General features: G+C 41.7%; 1 protein-coding gene across 1 annotated transcript in view; it reads right to left on the minus strand.

The window, feature by feature from the left end:
* MICU2 (mitochondrial calcium uptake 2) overlaps positions 1-758 on the minus strand; it is a 137,239-nt gene extending 136,481 nt beyond the window's left edge. The window contains exon 1 of the mRNA XM_065730106.1: positions 531-758. Coding sequence (XP_065586178.1) covers positions 531-758 — 228 coding nt within the window. The remainder of the gene's footprint in view (positions 1-530) is intronic.
* Between the last annotated feature and the right edge of the window lie 20,883 nt (positions 759-21,641).

Raw genomic sequence — 21,641 nt, forward strand, 5'->3', positions numbered from 1 at the left:
GGGTACTGAGCAAACCAGATGCCATCCTACCTGCTGCGTGTCATGCATTTCAGATGAAGTATAAAAGAAGGAAGTGCTGTTTTGTGAAATATTCTTCGTTAAGGGGAAAAGAGGTATCCTACTGTCTGTCTCACAGCGCCCGAAGCCAGGCACGGCGAAAGGAGACACTTCCAGCACACAGGACAGCTCAACACAGCCCACGAGAACTCACAACCACCACGCTGCCGTCGGGGCGGCCAGGCACCCGAGCAACGCTAAGGCGAAAATCCACTGCAGAAAAGGGCCAAGTGCTCATTAACGAAGCGGGGCCGGGATCAGTTAGTGCGAAATACCACCGGCCCGACCCGCCACCCTGTGCCCGCATCCCCTTCCTGCCCCAAATGGCCGCAGCCCCAGGGACCACCGCCCCACCTGAGGCCACCCCCACCCCCCGAGCGCAGCACGGGCCAGCCCCGGGCCCCGACGCCGTCCCGAGGCGCCTCCGAGCAGCGAGGCCCGGCACCCCGCCGGCCCTCGGAGCGGCCGCTCACCTGAGCCAGGACGGTGAACGCGCCCGCCCTCGGCCGCCCCCAGCCGCCGTAGCACGCCGCCACCGAGCCTCCCCCAAGCAGGGCGGCGGCGGCAGCCATCCTCCAGCCGGGCGGGCGCCGCTGACTCCGGGCGGGCCGCGGCCCGAGCAGACGTCCCCGCAGCGGAGCGCGGGCACCCACCACCAGCGCAGCCCTCCACGCCGCCATCTTCCCGGAAACCGCCGACATAGAGCGCATGCGCGGCGGCCGGGCCGTGGCGGCGGGGCGAGCCAAGCTCCGGAGCCGGTCAGGTGTGGTGGGGTTGTGGCAGCGCTGCAGCGCTGGCTCGGTGGTGTGGGGTTTTCTGGGTGTGGGGAAGGAGCTGACCCGTGCCATCACTTATGTCAGAGACAACTGCTTGCCCTGAGTTTTTTAACATGTGCTTTGGTTCGCTACCATTTCTGCTCTACTGAAATGCTCTAAGCCTTGGTTGGATTGAGCTTGGTATTTGCTGTTAATGAGTTGTCAGTCTTATGAGGAGCGGCTGAGGGATCTGGGATGGTTCAGACTGGAGAAGAGGAGGCTCAGGAATGACCTGTTGCTGTCTACGACTGCCTGAAAGGAAGGTGTGGGGTCGGCCTCAAGTTGAGTCAGGGGAGGTTCATATTGGGTATTAGGAAACGTTTTTTCTCTGAAATAGTAGTCAGGCTCTGAAATGGACTGTCCAGGGAGGTGGTGGAGCCACTGTCTCTGGAAGTATTCAAGAAATGGGGAGACATGGAACTGAGGGACGTGGCTTTTAGTGAGGAAATATTGGTGGTAGGTGGTTGGTTGGACTAGTTGGTCTGGAAAATCTTTTTCAACCTTGGTGATTCTATACCTTTTTTCGGTATTACTTTTTTTTATTTTTTCTCCAGCAGAAGCTTGTCCTTTTCTCCTTAGTCACAAATGCTCCTGTAATACTTTATTCCTAATAACAAAGCATATTTTTCATACAAATGATTGCCGGATGTTTTTTTAATCAAATATTTATTTTCAGAAGGAATGGTGAGGCATTGGGCTCGGCTGCTCGGGGAGGTGGTGGAGTCACCGTCTCTGAAGATTTTCAAGGAGTGCCTGGATATGTGTTACTAAAGGAGATGGTTAGTGGGCATGGTGGTAGTGGATTGGTGGTTGGACTAGATGATTTTAGTAGTCTTTTCCAACTCCAAAGATTCTATGATTCATATTCCATGACTGGGCAATCTGGGAACTGGTGATATGGTCACATGGGAAACCAGACATCATCTGTAGGTTGGTAGCATTATGATTCAAGTTTTTGGAGTATTCACCTGGCAACTGTGAGAGTGGAAAAATCTCGAGAGAAAACTGCTCAGGGTAGTTCTAAATTTGAGGTATTTGGTGGAGAAAATACAGTTTCCCATTATTCTGGTTAAAAGCCTTTGGAAAGCACTCAGTCTGTTGCAGTAAGTTGTGCCATTCACCTCTTTCTGATATGACAGCAAATATATTGCCAGTATTAGAGACATGGAAACATAGAAATGCCTTTTTGCCTTCTGTCTACTGACAAATGGTGATTACCCTGTGCTAGTAAAGGACTTATAGTTCGCTGTATTTCACTGATCTGAACATGAATTCACTTTTGTACATGGTAATTTCAGACATCTAACTAGTGGTATCTCAGAATTCATCCAGACTTCCATTAGCACGTGTTGTCCATTGAATGTCATTCAGCAACGTCTAGGACATCTTCAGCAATGTGCCACCTGAATCCTTAGCAGCACACAAACTCTTCAAAAATACCTTCTCTGGGGAATGTAAAAGATTACAAAATCACCCAAGAGTGCACATGCAGGGTGAATGGTTTCCATTTCCATGGACTGTAATATACATTGCAAAATGTTTTTTTTTTCTCCAGAGACACAGAAAGTAACTCATACAAGAAAAGCCTTTCTAATCCTCAGATACTGTAAAACATAGCAGCAAAATCCCTGTGTCATGCACAAAACACATACTGAAAAATCCCACTTCTGCTGCAGAGCAGTAAAACTTACAGCAAATTCCTGGTCCCTGTTTCTACTTCCCTCCAGACAGACAGAATATTTTCTATCCCAGCCTTATGACTTGACAGACTATTTGCACATACACACTACAAGTACTTCCCCTTCCGTGTCAACCAAAAATAAGCACCTAATGGATGCTGGCAACGTCCCAGAAGCACTGTAAAGGGATTTGAATTCAGAATGCCAGATCCCATGATGTTGAACGTATGACTTTAGCATAGGTAAGCAGGGTGACTTCAGCACCCTGCCAGGCATCTTCAGTTTTTCTTTGAGCAAGAACGACTAAGTAGGTCATTTGCCTTTCCTTGGATGACATTCTTGACTGGAACAAACACAGCTGCTGATGAAAGGAGAGCTACTCCCCTATGGCTCTAAGCACGCAATGCTGGGGAGAAGATGAGGTGTCCTTAGCCACCCTGTTAGTAGCATCCAGAGGAGCGCTCAGCTACTGCTGTGATCACAAGGCCCACACCCATTTTGCAGTAACCAGACTCCTATATTCTAGGTGCTAGAATGTATGCCTACATAGCCAGAAAGGTAGCCCTATTTCACCTGTTTCAGCATCAGTACACGATGGTTTGTGCCAGAGAGCAAAGATCCATAAAAATTATACTGACAATGTGGTAAACATAACAGGAGTTTCATCAGAGGTGACGAATGTCATCAACTACTATGACCTGCAGCACTTAAATTTTACTTCAGAGGCTCTCTTTCCCACCCTGCACAGTTTTCTCTTCCTTGACCTTCACAAGCAGCTATCATTACACTGAGCAAGCTTTACCCATTTTTATAACAAGTGCTTTCTAAATGTTGGCTTCAGACTTCCTTCTAGAGATGTGTGCATTGATGAAAATTTCAAAAGCAAATGAAAAGCCTCATTAAAGATTTCCTTAAATGCTTAAGGATGTAATTTTCCTGTAAGATTCAATGCTCCACTGAATTGTTATAGAGCAATATTAAAATGCAGTTATTGCTTATTAGGTATAATGAGCATAATGTGTAATCACATCAAAAAATGAACACATGGTACCATGAAACAAAGCCCATGGGACTCCTCTCATACTTAGGAAATCATTTCTGACATAAGCTTCATTTTCTTCCATAATTTTATAACAAAGTGAAGTGTAAAAATAGGAGGTAATCCTGCAGCTTTGCATCCCTGAACGTCCACCTCCACGTCTCAGTGTTTTTTAAGAGTTTTAGGCCAGGTTCCAGCATGGATTTAGTCTTTGTTAGAACTCCAATCCCCTCAAGAGCATTAGGCTTAATGCCAGCATTCATTTACTCTTGTTTTTACTTACTGTTTTAGACAGAACAAGAGTTATACATTCAGTCATCCAGTCTGAGGGCCACCCATCTTGCCAGTCTACCTTTGGAGACTTCAAATGCTGTGTGAAAGGGGTCAGAGAAGAGGGATGACCAGTCACTTGTGAATGGAGGGAGGGGCTGAGAAGCCCCCCTTTATATATGTGGTTACATTTCAGGAGAAAAGGGATGGGGATGATCTGATTATTTAACATGTGTGCTATTTTAGTAGGCTAGGCACTGTGCTAACAATATTTGGAGTACTTCTTTCTTGGAGGAACTGAACAGGCAAGATTGCAAGACAGAAGGTATCACAGCTTTATTTTGTGAGTGAAGAACTGGAGTGTGGATTACATTCTGTACAAAGTTGGACAGAAAACTTGAAGCAGAAGGTCTCACAATCCCAGGCCTTCAAAATAGCATTGGTCCACTTAAGAATATAACTTCTATTTTATTTTAACAGAAGTGAGAGCAATGTGTCTGCCAGTGATGACAAGGGAAACACTCAAAATCAGATAGTGATAAGGACAATGAAGACAAATTTTGTTGAAAGTAATAGAATAGTCCATGCACACCTTGAAAACTAGAAGGTGATTGGATAAAGATGGACAATCTCTGAAGTTGCCCAGATGATATCTTGATCTTTATCCAGAGTCTCAAAGGTTCTGTACCAAAGTTGTTTATTGTGAAGGCTGAGGGGGGATTTCCGGGATTTCCAAAGGCACTTTGTAACCTCGAGGGACTATTATTCCATCATGCCTTCCCAGTCCCCTTCCAAAGTAAATGAAGAATAAGTTGATATCAGTTTCAGAGAAGCTGAAATATCCTCCTGTGGTGAAGAACCCCAGGTATGACATTGTGCTGTTTATTTACAGAAAGTCCAGTTATTCTACAGGATTTGGAGATGATGGAAATTGACCTCACTACCAGACAGTCAACATTCCTGAACCAGTAAGGATAAGAATAAATGCAATTTTGTGGCTATATAACACCATTCATCTCATAAATAAGAGTTTACAGCAATCACTGCATTTAGGAGCTAGGATGTAAGTATTGTGTGTCTTCAAATATTTTCAACTCACTAAAGTTACTCAAAAGCTTATCGTGATGGAGCTTGTTTGAAAGGAAAAGAATTAAAATTAATGTGAAAACTTGAAGGTGCATTCATTTGATATGTCCCCAAATACAGTGCTGCCATAAGTGACAAGTGTCCTCAGACTTAAGGTCTACATTTTAAGTCTAGTTGAAAATCAGAAGAAAAACAAGTTGAAAAAGAGCGTGGCCCACACATTGAGGGAGGTGATCATCTCCCTCTATTCTGCCCTGGTGAGGCCACATTTATACTACTGTGTCCAGTTCTGGGCTCCCCAGTTGAAAAAAAACCACAGATATCTCCTAGAAGGAGTCCGGTGGAAGCCCACAAAGCTGATTAGGGGCCTGGAGCATCACCCATATGAGGAAAGGCTGAGTAACCTGGGTCTGTTCAGCCTGTGGAAAAGAAGACTTGAGAGGGGATCTGATAAACGTCTATAAGTATCTAAAGGGGGGTGGGAGGCAAATGGGTGAGGCCAGGCATTTCTCAGTTGCATAGTGATAGGACAAGGAGCAATGACCTAAAACTTGAACATAGGAAGTTCCATACTAACATGCAGAAGAACTTCTGTACAGTAAGGGTGACAGAACACTGGCACAGGCTGCCCAGAATGGTGATGGAGTCTCCTTCTATGGAGATATTCAAGACCTATCTGGATGCCTACCTGTGCAACCTACTGTAGGGAAGCTGCTTTGGCAGGGGGACTGGACTTGATCTCGTGTGATCCCTTCCAATGCCTGCAATTCTGTGATTTCTTAAATCAAAAAGAATTTTTTTAGAATTCTTCTGACATTTGAAGATATTGGTGACAAAACTGGAAAGATGTTAAAATACAGTTTTTAAGTTGGTAGTTATATTTTTATAATAAAATTTGATTCATAAAAGAAATGGTATGTAGATTGCTGAAATAATGCATTTATGTGAATAAAACTAGAGCAGGTCAGAACTAATACTCTGTTGTAAAGCAGTGCACATATCTTGGTATAGGTACGTTCACTGTGATTCTGCAACTTAGACTGGAGGTATCAGTTCTGTGAAAAGCTGTGTGCCTAACTTTGCACATTTTGAAAAGCTCAGTGGTCTGAAGCAAGACTGCTGCTGCATGAAGTAAATTGAATCACTGAAGACTAGGGACTTGCTCACTTCTAGGTGAGATCTGTGGCTCAGCTGCTCTTTTTCAGTGATAAGGTCCCACAGCACTTTCACAACAGTAGTAGAAGTCCCACAGTCCCTTGAAAATGTTTTATGTAATGGAATTACATTATGTACCTTAATAGTTAACATTTCCCTTATGGTTCCAGGTGAGTAAATTACACTTCATTTTTCTTTCCTTTCTAACATTAGATAGTGCTCTTAGCATGGATTAAAAAGATAAATCCACATCTAATTGAAATAATAAAATTTAGACTTTATATTAATAGTCACATTTTTAGAGACTCTTATATATGCTTTTTGCATATAACACTTCAATTATTGGATTTCCTAAATAGTATTACCAGTGCTTTTCATGTAAATACAAATTTTTATTGTGGAGACATTACTGTATTTCAGGAAACACTTATTTTCTCTTTAATTCTCTGAAATCAGAGCAAGCATTCCCATCAGTTTAATTATACCAGTATTTCACTTTAAGTTTTATGGAAGAGGCGTAGCAATGACTGTAGCTAAGATTGCTTAACTTTCTGTTGTATAGATTCTATACACAAGAAGAGAGAGAGAGGGTACAATAAAACAAGTCAAGATTAGCAAAGTTAATTTTATCTGGGTTACTTCAAAAAACAGAAAGATTTATTAGGGACTCAGTCTCATATTTTTAAGTGCAATTTGACTGATATAATTTTAAATAATTATTGTTATGTAGTTCAAAAGGATGGCAAAGACATTACTTCACAGTGTTGCTGAAGAAACAAATAGAGAATTATCAGTATTTAAGCCTATAAAATATTTTAAAAATATGAGTTTTCTGAAAATGTTAAAGAAGCATCATAAACCTTTTTTTTCCCAGACCACAGGCTAAGGATAATACTAGCAACACTTTGTTCTACCACTATGATTTATTAATTAATACTATCTTAAATTATAATGTCTTTAATACTGCTGAAGATGGTGAAGTGTATATAATTATTTCTTTAAAAAAGAAAGGAATTATAAAATGTTAAATTACTGTTTGCTGTAATGTGTGCTATTATTTCAAGAAGTGTTTACTTCCCTTGCTCAGAGTTTCATTTATGATGTTTGATTACACCTGTTTTTGTAAAAGGGAAGGAAGGATTACTTTCCAAATATTGTCTTTGGTAATGTAGTAGCTAAACTTAGTGTAGGATCTGATCTAAGCTAGGAGCAGTGGTACGTGTGTGTGGTAGACACAGACCTTCATTATAAAAGGTTCTGAGATCCTTGTATAAAAATTTGCAAGTTCCAATCCAAAGTTCATTGTAGTTGGCAGCACCATTCTGTTTCCATTGATGTCTGCCTTTGGCTATTATGGAGTTGAAAAGAAGCTATGCTATTTGTATAAATATGGTAAGCAGTCTTTGTAAATTTGGTTATAAAGGGGTCCTTAATCTGCAGCTACATCAAAAGGGACTGCTCTTTGTATCTGTTGTTGTTTTCATGGAAATAAATAGGAGGTATTAATTTTGGAGCAACCTAAGTACTTAGGAGGTTCCTTACCGTGCTATAGGCTGTTCCTGAGCTTAGTTTAGTGGCAGACTGTAAGAGAGTGTCTGATGAAAGCAAGTTTTTTTTTGTTCTCCACAGCAGAAAAAGATATGTCTGTACTGACTCAGAGAACTTGAGGTCTGCTTGGAGCATCCCACTTCAAAAGCAATGAAAAGGTCCAGTAGGCTGTGGCAACAGTGGAGGACTGAGGACCAGCAGAGCCTGTAGGCCAACTGCTGGAAGCCAGGGACTGTCTATAGTTGATCTTACCGCAGATTTATTCAGGACTTGGTAACATCCTGACATCCAAAAGAGCCAAGTACTCTTACCCGACCTGAATGGAGAAAGTGAAAAGCAATTATTACATTGAATAAACTGTATGTTAGCAATTATTTCATATTAAGTGGCATCTAAATTACTTAATGTCCATACATCTATTTTCTTCTCCAGAAAGAGAGGACTGCTTGTTAGGATGTCGGTACCTCATCAAGAACCAAGTATTATAGCCATCTGTGAAGGGTTAATGACAGAGCTGGAAATAATCCCTGAAGACAAAAGCTCTTTAGAAAATATTTTCTGCAAATATTATTGTATTATATTTGGATGGTTTTCAGTTGATAATTAATTACTTTTTTAGAGGCAAAATTTCTGACCCCTAAGTCTTTTGGGTCTACATTTGGTATCTGATGATGTCTGTATCTGTATTCTGCTACTGCTCATCTATCTGCTGATAGATGACTTCAAATGTAATCTATGATTACATTTTATTTTTTAATTTTCTTGACTCTAACTCCACTGATACTAATTTGTTGTAACTTATATTTTGAACAGACTGTAAGTTGAAGAAAGAGGTGAGATATATTTAGATAAGAAATACATTCACTCTTTCTTCATCTGCTTCCTGAAGTGGTTCAGGAACTAGCTCAAGCAAACTCTGACCTGTTTCCAGGTGTTGCATGTATCTTTGAAAACTCATGGAGGATAGAAGAGACAGCCAAAGACTATAAAATAAAAATAAAAATAAAAAGGAAAGATAAAATCTCTTGGAAGAGTACTCAAGTAATTTTAATTAAGTAGCCTAACTAACTTCCTGGATTTTGGAAAAACAAAACAAAACAAAAAAATAAAAACCACAAAAAACACCAGTTTCTAAGTGCCCAGAACACAATAAGGCGATAAAAACTTCCTGACATGCCTCTGTCAACAACATAGGATATCAAACCAAACTAATTTCCTTCTTCTACATATTGCCTACTAGGTACAGATGAAGCAGTAAATATTACTCTGTTCCCTGTTGATGCTTGTAAGGAACTGTAGAAGTTACTACATCCTAGATAAAATCACTCGAAGGTGAGGATAGAGGAGGACAACTGATCAGAAATACTACTTTTGAAAAGTAGCTATGGGCTGCTTACAGTCAATTTGAGATGACATTTCAGGTAGGTTTTAAGGATTTGGTGACAATTCTCTTCAGTGTGACGGGATGATTTTTTCTTTTTTTTTTTCTGTCAAGCTTTCTATCTAAATGGCACAGATAAAAAGTGCTGTAATTCTAGATCACGTACAAAGAAAAGTGACGCAGTTTGATTCAGTTGATTAAGTCCTGGGTCAAATGACAAGAGTGCCACTCCTTGTGCTGTAAAATGCTACTAGTTTCTTTCCTGAGTCCTTTAATGTGTCATTAAAGTCCTCTGCCTGACTTCTCCAATGAGTCTCAGAGTTAAAATATTGGTACTGTAAAAGATACTACCCTGTTATCATACCAGTAATAATATTATATGCTAAGCCTGTGAATACAAACTAAGTGTATATTGTAAACTACATATTTTGTTCTGGCAAATGAGAAAAAATTGCAAGATGTTTACTTGCAAAAGGTGTCTTGCCTAGTTTCTCCGTACTTGATGTTAATCTGCCCTTGACAGCTATTAAAGTAGAAATTACTGCCACTGTATTGCACAAAAGCAGAGATTCAGCAATTGTGAATTTAATGTAGTTTGGAACACTTTGTAATCTTCAGAGTCAGACACATTTTCCCCATCACCCAAATTATTTTAAATTGCAAGTAAAGTTTTGCAAAGCTGTGGCCATTATTTTCTCAGTTCACCTAGCTGTTTTTATAGGATGTTATCTACGTGAAATCACAACAGCTTTTATTAAAATAGTTACAAAAGCATTAAAACTGTCAGGTGTAATTTGAAGCTTTTTCTTCTTTAGAGTCTGCACTCTTTCTGAAAAAAAAAAAAAAAGAGTAACAAAGCCCCCAAAAAACAAACCCTAGTAAGCAAAGCTACAATCCACTTTTTTATGTTTGCCTGGCATGAATTTCAGAGAATACACCTATAAAACGTATTTGAAGAGGAAAGAGCAGAAGTGACAATGGGCAGCCTGAAAAATGTCTGATGATGCCATGGTCAAGAGTGTCACAGCTATGGGAGAAAGAGGATATTTCTTTATCTTTCTCTGTATCTTCTATATGTAAGATTACATTTCAGCTGAAATGAAAGCTAGAACCTGAGCCCAGAACTTCAGTCAAGGGGAAAGTGTCTTTATAGATTTTTCTATGACTTAGCCAGGTTTCTGCCTACAAATCTCCAAATCGCTGCTAGAGAAGCAGATGCAGTTGTTTATGTTCAGGTGTGTTGTGTACCTGATGTAATCCTGCAAGTTGGGCATCCACAGAATTTCTGCAGAATTCTGAGTAAGGTCTGTGCTAGACCACATCACGATTCTCACATCAGAAAAATCTCAGTCAGAGCTCTATTCAAAAGCAAAACAACCAGCCATCTTTTCCTATTGCTGACATTAATCTTCTCTGAGTCTCAGTCCCCCAAACATCTCCTATTAGTTACCTAGGTCTGTGACACATCATATTTTATTTACAGATGTTGATGTGGCTCTTACTTTGTGATCACATTAATTGCATTTGTGCTGTGAAGATTTTTAATTCCAAAAGGTGCTGCCAGCTTTTGTGTACTCAGTTTATGCTTAAGAAGAGTTTTTGCATTTCTCAGTGACCTCTGCTGACTTTCATATCTTGTGAAGTTGTGAATCTTCTTGATTCATCTTCTGTTAAAGAATGTTGGCTATACAAAAACTGGCAGGGGGATTAAGGAAGATAGAAAAAGCAGTATTACAGAGAACCAAGATACGGCACAGTATTTGTTCCCTGAAGATATGTTGCCACCAGGAACAGCACCAAAAATGATGATCACACAAAGAGAAAAAAAGAGCACCAGAGATCTATGAAATTTACTTGATTTTGAAAAGCCTAATTGAAAAGAGATCTAGAGGTCTGAAGATTCCTACTGAGCTCCTTACACAAACCTGGTTGGCACTGTATGGATACAGCAAATCATCTGCAGGACAGAGTAAATCAGCCATTCACCTGGCTCTGCTCTAGCTATGCACAGCTGGGAATTTCACAGCTCAGGAAGTGGAGGAAGATACACAAACTCCTGATCTTTCAGAAGATGTGCATGATAAAATGCAAAGTGCTGGGTGCTGGAAGTAGCCGTGACAAAGAGTTTATGGCACGGGAGCCACAGCTGGCATGAAGATATATGGTCATACCCTAAAATGCTCTTTTTTGGTCTCTCTTTTTTACACATGGAAGAAACAAATAATTTGAGGATGACAAATTTGAGAAGCAAAATGGAAGAGTATCAGATGATTGTTACACAAGAAGAACTAATGAACTTTTAGTAGATGAGTAGGAACAAGATGAAATGCTCTAACACCCAGTGCAAGGTCACTGGGTATTATTAAAGGTAAAATACTAGAATTTCTGCTCTAAATGCTTGATGATTAAGGACTCCATACATGAACAAGTAGTTCTTGCTCCAGTCATCGAACAGCCACACCAAAGAATGAGTAAGGTGAAAGGCAAGGCTGCTGTGGAATGTGGAGTTGATGAGATTGTCACATCCTGAGAACATCTTGGAGATTAAATTAATGATGAGTGAATTCAGTTGATTGCATCTTCTTTAAAAGGTAAAGAAGTAGAGAAGGATAAGACTCTTCTAGTGATTATAAGAAATCAGAGCAAAATAAGACAAAACCAAACCCCAAAGACAAGCTGAGAAACTGTTTGCATGACACTGCAGTCTTATGCTTTATGCTGTCAGCAAAAAGATCTGAGTTTTCTGCAGACTCAACAGTAATGGCCATGAAGCAGCAGTTAACACTGCACGTAATTCTGGAAGTGATAGGAACCAACTATTCGTGACTGGAAGCAGAAGTCTTCAGAAAAGCATCAGCATTCTGCAACGTGAGGAAAATTCTGTCCTGTCACTCTGCACTGATGTTTAGTGGACTGATCTTGCTATCTCTCATTAGACAGGAATTTGAGTTTTTCCCTTATTTTGTGTCAATAACATGAATATTGGAGAAGAAAAGTAGGCTGTTCTGCATTTGAAAGGAAAAGCAATAAAGGCTGTGATCTCTGCTTGCTTAAATGCCAGACAAAAGATTAAAAAAAAAAAAAAAGCCATTTTAGAGCTTCTTACTTCAGAACTTCCCTTTCTAAGGACCAGTATTGAAAGAAGATGCTTGCAAGATCAGACTGGTAGACCAGGTACAGGCCAAATTTGGTAGGACAGGAATATTCTTTGATTCATAGTGTATATTTCATACAGCCTTGGTGTTGTCTTGTTGCCTGCACCAACTTTTTGTTGGTTTACTTACTTTACTTACTTACTCCTCAGTTTACTTAATAAGTATTATGTGAATAAAAATGTGTCATGAATAAAATAAGTACAGTGCTTATCTGCTTCTCCATAACCAGGCTGGACTACCTCAGTGACTACCCAAATACTTTATTACATACATCATAGCTGTGTATCCTATGACATAGGAAACCTTCAGTGATTTAGACTTGGTTGACATTATCTTCAGAAGTGCTAAGAGGGTATGAAATGAAGTAAAGCAAGTATCTGAGATTTTCACGTGACAAAATGCCACAGATTAATGAAAGCATCCTATCACTGCAGGCAGATGAGGGCAGGAATTTTAGACAGTGGTGGTAGCTTAAAGCCAGGCGCTGAAATCCTCATCCTAAGTGAAGCAAGTAAATAATTAAAGATTCTGAGGAGATCTTAATGGATCTAGTTTTCCGTATGCACTTTCTGAATTTCACTTACTTAGCACTGATATGAGGCATCTTCAGAATTTTTTAACTTAGTTGCCCCAAATGAGACATCAAAGAGCCATTTTGAGAACTTCAGCTTTTCAATCTTAATTTAACCTTGTTTTCTGAATATTTGTCCTTGGCCTTACAGAACACGAGATTTCAGATAGTTTCAGTAATGGAAATTACTTGACTCTCTTTCCTGAACAGAGATACTGCGTATAAAATACCCCTGTAAATGATCGACTCTATTCAAACATATTGCCAGAATACTGTTATTTTTCAAGCATGGCATTTGTGTGTGTCTTCTAGATTTATTTTTACCTTTCAAAAATGCTGAGAAATAAGCTTCATCCTCACAGTTAAATTAAAAGACATCTCAAATAAAAGCTTCTCATTTTAATAGCTTTGGAATGCAATAACTTTGAAGTAGTGGATGGACTCTGCATTATGTAGACTTTGCTAATACTCAGGGGAAATTGCAAAGATAATAATAGCTACAAGATTTGCTGTTGTTGTCTGAATACCATATAAAGATATTTAAAATGACTAGACAAAAAATTAGGAAAGCGGCATATGACTCAAATTACAAATGAAATATGGGGACTACTGGACCAGAATCTGTATGAGGGAAAAATTTATTGATGGTCAAATACACAGAAAGAAATATTCAAGAATATTTATGAAGGACTCAGTCCTCACACTTCTGCAGCTGTGTACATTTTTCCATCATTATGGAAGCTGCAGCCAAAAATGGCCCACAGATTTTGAGGTTTTACAACAATGAACTGTTAAGAAGTTATTATTATTTTTTTAACTCGGGGAAATAAAGCACCTAAATGTGCTTACCCTCTGTTCATATCAACTGTCAGAGCTCCAGCAATGGCATGATCCTCTGCCAAGTTACCTAAGCAAAGAATCTAATCCAAAGTATTTTGGAGGAATGGGATTTCCAATGGGGCTGCTGGAAGACACAATCAGAAAAGATGTTCCATAAACAAGAGAACAAACTTACAGGCTCTGAATCTGAGCCCTCGGCAGAACCAGGTTCCCAGATACAGAGTAGTAACAATCCAACAATTACAGGCATAAAAGGTATGAATTCCAGAGAGTTCAAGCAAATTCCTTTTGCTTGTTCATATCAAGATTTTTACAAATAGCATAACTCGAGTCTTGGCAAGAAAATTTTCCTTCAGTTCTGCCATGTGCTTCTTTAGAAGCCTGGCCCCCACTAAAAAAAGCAGGATACCTAATAAGAGAGGTCTGCCCGATGTCTCAACATTTACACGCATAGTTCTGTTGGCTGCAGTGCTACTGCAGTAAGGGCAAGAGTCAGAGCCAATTTGTCAATATCTGCAGACGAAGTGAGCTCTCAGTGCATGGCTGTGCTATAAATCCACTGCCTGAGAATGCTTAATTGCAGTTCTCTTCCTCAAACCTAGAGCAATTTTTAAAGTGGAGGAAGCAGAGGAACCTTCTGAATGAATTCTTCCCCAATTGCCTGTCAGTGTTCTCACTGCAACATCTAGAGAAAGCAAAGCTGTTCAGACAGCATCTATTTCTGGTGTGAATTCCTACGGCTGCTATGTTTTTCAGACCCTCTGATGAATTTCTAAGCTCTCTTGGAATAACAGCTGCTGTGGGGGGACTGGAATCCCCATGATGGATTTCAGGTTCACAGACATTGACAAAATCTCTGAAAAACAGAGTGAGAAAGCTTTGCTTTATTAAGGGCAGCTATGAAAGCAGAGGGTTTTTTTTTTTCCTGAGAAATGAAAGACAGGTTGTAGCATCATACTTCAAATTTTGAGGGCTGGAGGCAGAGACATAGAGATTTTCCTCTTTATCTCCTCCATGGGGAGGTAGGTGTATCCTCTGAGGAGAAAGACTGACATTCAGCGGTGTGTTGGTGACCCTTGTGAAAACAGCGCATTGGCATCTAGAGTGGGAGGGAGAGTCACATATGGGGATGGAGAGCATCTTAGAATCAGTGTTCTGTTCTTTTCCCAAAAGTCAGTTTTTCACATAGTAAAAACCCTGAAGAGTCCACTGTTAAGATTGGTTAACTCCCTGTGTGTGTAACACCAAACATGGACAGCAGCTGTGCATGCTGAGGATCATACAGGAGATCAACTCAAACTCACCAGCACTTCCAACACTTCAGCACCCGGGATGATTCTGAAAATACTTCTGGAGGCACACAATGACACATGAAAAGATGTCACAGGTGGCAATTTGTATAATGTCATCCATCTTCTCTCCCTTCACCTTGTTGGTGTACACTATCAACATAATACAGTGAACACCACCAAACACAAAAGGTCCACCCAATGTCATTAAATTGCCTGTGACGTTGCTGCTGAGGATCAGCACTCCACCATGCTATTATCTTCATCACCACTGAATTTTCTACCAGGACCAAACAGAAACATTTTTGGTTGGACACTGCATTAGCACAATTGGTCAGGCAATCAAGAACTGAGGTAAATTTTGGTTAAAACTTCGTTCTGTGTTCACCAGAGCTATATAATCATCAGCACTTGGATTATTATTTGGTACACTAGTAGATCCATTATGTGAAAAGTCCACCACACTCTGTATCTGTGACGACAGTCACAATTAAAGTATTTTTTTAAACAATTATTTGGTTCCACAAAATATTTGACACACTATACACGTGACCAGTTCCTAACAGTGAGCAAACAAAGCCAAGTCCCTGGGATTCTTCTGGCTGAAATGACTTTGACAGCCTGCCTTGTGGGCTGCGCATAACATGTCATACGAGCCTGCTTTACTAAGCCCATCTTATATTACCTAAGCTTGCTATTACTTGAGTTTTCAGTAATTGTTATATCGTTTATTGTCTTTGCAAGGGAAGCTAAGACCCTCACACCTCCTGGGTGCCTGGTAAGAAGCTCCATAGGCTGGGACTCGTGAGTTTAGAAAGGAGAAGGTTAAGGACAAAGAGTAAGGTTTACAAAAACCTGAAAGGAATAGGGAGGACAGATGCATAACTGTTATTCTTCAGTTATAATACAAGAATTAGGAATCAGTCAATGAAACTAATAAGAGGTTGGTTTGAAACTGACAGAAGTCTTTATTATTTATTTATTTATTTATTTATTTTCCCACAGAGAATAGTGAATTTCCAGAATTTGTTGTCATAGAAAACATAGAGTGAAGTCAGGATCAGTGTGGGATTAGGCAAATTCAGGAACAGACAGACTGTAAACAGTAGTGGGAGTATGCAGCAATGTATCTTCTGACATCCCTAATCCAAAGGCTGTGCTTCCTGGAGGACAACCAGAGGAGCAGAGTGCTGTGGCCAGGAATGCATGCACTCCCCAAATGTCGTTTCCACTATCACTGTCTTAGAGAAGGCAGTGCCATAGCTGCACCCTATAACCATGCTCTTATGTTCTTATTTTAATTAGAGAATCAAACATGTCAAACACTGTCTCTTGAACCCAAAAGATGGAATTTTCCATGACCTTCTGCTTTCTCCAAAATGTAAAGTGCTCATTCTCATACTTTTGTCCAATTCCATCATAAACTTCTTCAGACTGTGCAAACAGAAATAAAACAGAAATAAAACAGAAATAAAACAGAAGGTGGCCATCCTCCATGGGGAACGGCTTAGGAATCATACGGTCCTTCTGCTCCCCACAAACACAATCTTTGAGCATCCCTTGAACTTCATGTCCTAGAAGGAGGAGTCTCCAGTCATGGTAAAAGCAAGAAGTTCAGGGAACACTAAACCTGGATTTTAGTCAGAGATGCTTTTGTCTTGGACAGCTAAAAGGAAAACATTAGTACATATCCAGAGTAATTATTAGAATAAAAAGGTTATACTATTTTCTCCCTTTTCACATCACTGTATCGGAGTGCAGTTACATGTTATGCTGTGTGTTGCTGGTAAAATAGTGGCAGAATGATTAAAGAAATTGACAGGCAAAAACATGTACAATATGTTAGTTATCAACAAAGTAATTGGATAGCATTTAAGCAAATGAAAGAGACACAGGCATGCAAAATATTACCAAGGATTATAATACTGTAGCAGAGAGTGGAGGTTTCCAAGGTATTACATTCCAAGCAACCTGACTAGTTTTGCTACCAGCAACCAGAGGGATTTCTCATGGCTCAGCTTCGTGGAGCCACAACCAGAGAAGACGGGCACCACACAGATATTATGGTTTCCCAAAGAATGAGAAATTACAAAGAAAACTGACAGGAGACAAGTTGTGTGTTTTAGAAAAAGAAAAAAGGAAGAAAAGAAAAAGGGAAAATGGAAAAAAAACCCCACCTTTTTCTAATAGCCTATTATTGAACCTATAGTTCAATGATTACAACAGTCAGAGCAAAATTGCAATATATACTACTGATAATTTAAAAATAGTGAGAGAGCAAAAGTATACAATTGATTGTCAAAATAGGAATGTAAGTGGTAGACTAGAGGAAAAGCATCATAGACAGCCTTCAAAAGACAAACGCATTTTCCAAACCATACTTGTAACATGAGAATTCCTGGGGATGGTATAAAACCTTTTGTTAGATGCAGAAAGCACAGAATCACACAATTGTAGGGGTTGGAAGGGACCTCTAGAGAGCCAATATTGAGCCCAACCCCCTGCCAAAGCAGCTCCCTAGCCCAGGTTGCACAGGTAGGCGTCCAGGCGGGTCTGGAACGTCTCCGGAGAAGGAGACTCCCCCACCTCTCTGGGTATTATTTCACATTTGAAATAATGCGAGAAAAGCCAAAGCTTTCACTGTCGAAGATCTGGAAAAGAAGAGGATGTTCCTACGGCACAGCATTGCCCTGGGTGTCGGGGCCGCCTGGTTACGGCTATGCTTTGGCAGTGGGCTCTTCTGGGACTCCTCCCCACCCAGTGGCAGCAGCCTGCGGCCCAAGGCGTCCACCAGCCCCACCCGGCAGAGCCCCGGGTGGAAGGGTCCGACGCGGGGCGGGGACGGAGGCGGGCGGGCCGAAGAGGAGCAGCAGGCCGCCGGGGGCACTGCGGGGCCGCCCCGCTGCCTTTGCCCGCTAGAGGGCAAGAGAGCCCCGCACAAGCGCGGTGGGGCCGTGCCCTTGTCCGTGCCCTGCCGCCCGCAGTCCCTCTCCTGCCCGGCCAGTGGGGAACGAGGGACCGCGGTGCGGCGGCCCCTCGGGGCGAACAGCTTGGGGGAGCGCGGCGAGGAGGGGCCGCGGCCTCGTGGGGATGGATATGTGGCTGTGCTGGGGGAGAACGAGGGCGGGCCGCGGGCCGGGTACGAGGACGCATCGCAGCCGGGCACGGCTCGGCCTGGAGCCGCAGCGGCTCCCGCCTGGCCCCGGGGCGGGGAGCGGTGTGTGCGCGGCGTAGGGATGCCGCCCCATCTTCCAGAGGGCGAAGCGCCTGCGGCTGAGAGCTGACGGGAACCCTAAAGGCAGCGCGGGCGGACTGCAGCCCGGCGCCCAGCTGCGAGCCTGCAGCAGGGGCGGGGGGCACGGGGAAGGCAGAAATGCCTTCGGACAGAAGGCCGGCTGCGGCATTGGGGTGGGTGAGAGCAGGGCGGGCCCGCGTGCCTTCATGTCTCACCGATGCGAATGCACGTTCCAGGCGGCTTTATCGATACCTCTTGCCGAAGCACTGGGCTTTATTTGGCGAATAATGGCATTATTACTTCTGTACTTGAGCTATCTTAACATTTGTCACCTGAAAGCTTCCTCCTGGGGACGGGCACAGAGAACTCAGCCTGCTTTGCTTGTTTCATGTTTGCTCACTTTTTCTGTACGCAGAGAAACACCGTAACGGCATAAGAAACCCACATCAGGTGCTGTGCTGCGGCCGTGAGTTGTGCTGACTCTGGTGCCGGTGTTTTATTGCAGTATTACATCTTAACTGCATTATGTTTTACAGATCTGTCATCTGAAAATGTGGGGACGGAGTGCGCCTCTCATGAAATGGGCCTATAGATTCCTACAGGAATTTTTTCTTTTTTGGTCATGTTTTCTCCTCCTTTTTTTTTTTTTTTTTCCTACCAATTCTGAAATGAGAAAGCAAATACATTTCTCTACATCAGCTTTCCTAATCCCATAGGCACTTCTTAGGTTAATCCTATCAACTTAAGTCGCACGGGTAGTAGGTTTTCACAAATACTTACTGCCAGGTAACCTCACGTTTCACAGTCATGCATCTCAGTGAATTTTCCTTGCTGAGATGACATGAGTTTTATGTGGAGGATTAATTTGTGTGGCTGTATTAATAGTTTAATGCCCTCACCACCCGTTCTGGGGAAATGCTGAATCACATGTATGGCACAGCAGGTGGGACCCATCGAGCCCTATCTACACCTCTGTCATGGAGAAGTCTACATCTAATATAGGCTCCCTTCATACACAGGAAAGAATTAAGCATCTCTAGCGCATGAGTCATGTCATCCTAAAGTGGACGCCTCAAATAGGTCAGATGATTTGTGCCCTAAAATTGCTCTCATTTCTCTGCATTAAAGAATGAGTTATCTAGATCTAGATGTCTCCATTTTAGCAGATTGAAGTGATGTGACACGAATTATGCTCTTATCACATTTGTGTTTATATCATGCTTCCAAAATACCTTAAGAATTCCAGTTTGTAAATAAATCTGAAAATAACATTACTTTCTGTACTATTTTCTATTTATGCAAAGGCAGCTTTTTACATTTTGCTGACTCAAGGCATTTTAGTAAAATTGGCAAATGCCATCTGTCTCACTGGAAAGTTGTAGAACCTCTCTTTTACTTGTACAAATCTTCCAATTCTTCATCTGCAGGACTGGGAAGTGGCCAGGTTGGTTGTAACGTAGGTTCAAAATAGGATGCTGTACTTCTGGTGAGATTGTGCATTGCATGGAAAACAATAAAACAAAAAATTCTTAACGGCAGTGATTTTTTTTTTAAATGACATTCAGTGTTTGATATGTGACAACGTCTTATTAATCTCAATGGGTTGCAGAGTACAGGTGAAACAATTAAAAAAAAAAAAAGAAGTCATGATGCCTAAAGCTTGCCAGAGGTGTCACATCAGCAGTATGTGTGAGGAGAACGTGTGCCAGGAACTACTTAAGAAATGCAGGATCCTTCTGACCAGCTCTGCTAGCTGGAGCTAAAATCCTGCACAAAGCTGATGAGTAAGCTCAAGATGACTCACTGTGGCGGATGCAGTCTTTAATTCCAGGAGGGTATAAGGGAAGTGGGTGTGAATCTCTAGTTGAGGGGAGCTGGGGATGTTCCTGCCTCTGTGTCTTGGGGATAAAAGTGTAGGTTTTTAATACAGCCTGAGCTATCAGTGAAGCCATACTTCTGTAAGGGGAAAGTTTGACATTACACATCACACATAGATTTTATGTGAAACAGGGTTGGAACACCACCTACTCACAGATGGGTATAATTTTGGGGATGTCCTGCATAATTCATGTGTGGCTTTGATACTTATGAGTAATTCAGACATCAAAGCCTCAACTTAGATAACACTTTTATAACACTAAATTTCCTAGAGCCAATAATATGTGGGCTTTCCTTTAAGTTCCTTAAAAAAAAAAAAAAAAAGAAAAAAGTAACGATGCCAATACCTCCTTGTTACCTCCAGATATTTTTCATGAGGTATCCTGGTCTGAAGTACAAGATAGAAAATAATGAAACCTGGCCTAGAGAAAAGGTAAAATTCCCTCTCTTCCTTTTCTCTGGGACTACGAAAGTAAATTTTAAGGCACTGGAAGGAGCTCAGCTGTTCCCAGAAGGAGCAGCACTGCAGATCCCAGGCCCTTTGGCCACTCTGCGATACTCCCTTTTTCTCTGCCAGTGGCACAAGCCTTCACTCCTCAGCAGTCCAATTTCTTAATAAGCAATTTTATGTTCTCTTCCAAGTTACACATTATGTACACAAAAAGCTTCCCATTAATAACCATAAAGTTGCTTTATTGTTCTCCTTCAAATCTCCTTAAAACTTCCTTCTGCCACACAACTCTTGTCATTGGCCGAGCCTGTTGCTTTTTATTCTCAACGCTGCTTTTCCCTTATCCTTCCCCCATGTGTCTGTGGTATACACCTGTTGTCTTTCATCATGGGTTAAGATCATAAGCTCTTTGGGCATAGACCATCTCTCTGATTACATGTGTCTACAGTATCCAGCACAATGGGACTGTGATCCCCGAGCGGGGCCTCCGGGTGCTGCCATGATCAAGTTGATAAAGAGTAATGATTTTTGACATGGCGAGTTCTGCAGTTTTTCCTAAGTCATTCTGCAGTTGTTCCCACTGATACATTCACTGTGTGTGTGAGTAGTGCCCTTAAACTTGATATATATGGTAAATGCTGTGGAACATGACCAGAGACATCCCTACTTTGGGGTGGGGGTGCTGCTTGGCTCTTGCATGAGCTGACACAGAGCTGCTGGTTCTGGTTTGTGCAGGATGGACAGGATGGGACCTTGCCCTCAAGCTTCTGAATCCCATCTTTCAGACAGGAGCACAGACCATTGGAAATGATTGAAAGGGAGGTGGCTGGGGCACCTCCACTCCCTGCACATCCCTGGGGGTTAGGACCCAGCTTTCTCCACAGACAAGGAAACTGGGAGTCCACTTCCTTCCTCCCAAAAGTTAAGTTGGGATGCAAGGGGTGCAGTGAGGCTGCTGTCTCAGTGGTGGGGAAGCCCAGGAGAGCTGTTCCCACCCAGATGGGAGACATACACAGAGTTGAGCATTTTTAAATAACTCCTTTGTGAAATTCTCCTTTCTCAGGGCTCTGTTTCCAGCCACCACCAAGGGACTTTCCTGGGCCCCTCCACCTCTGGGGTGCACATCATCATTTGCACCATGCAATCACTCCCATGATACTGCATTTCTTTCTTTCTTTTTCTTTTTTCTCTC

The sequence above is a fragment of the Cyrtonyx montezumae genome, unplaced genomic scaffold, assembly GCF_038088225.1.
Source record: "Cyrtonyx montezumae isolate F1298 unplaced genomic scaffold, pur_monq_1.0 scaffold_12, whole genome shotgun sequence".
NCBI classification, from domain to species: domain Eukaryota; kingdom Metazoa; phylum Chordata; class Aves; order Galliformes; family Odontophoridae; genus Cyrtonyx; species Cyrtonyx montezumae.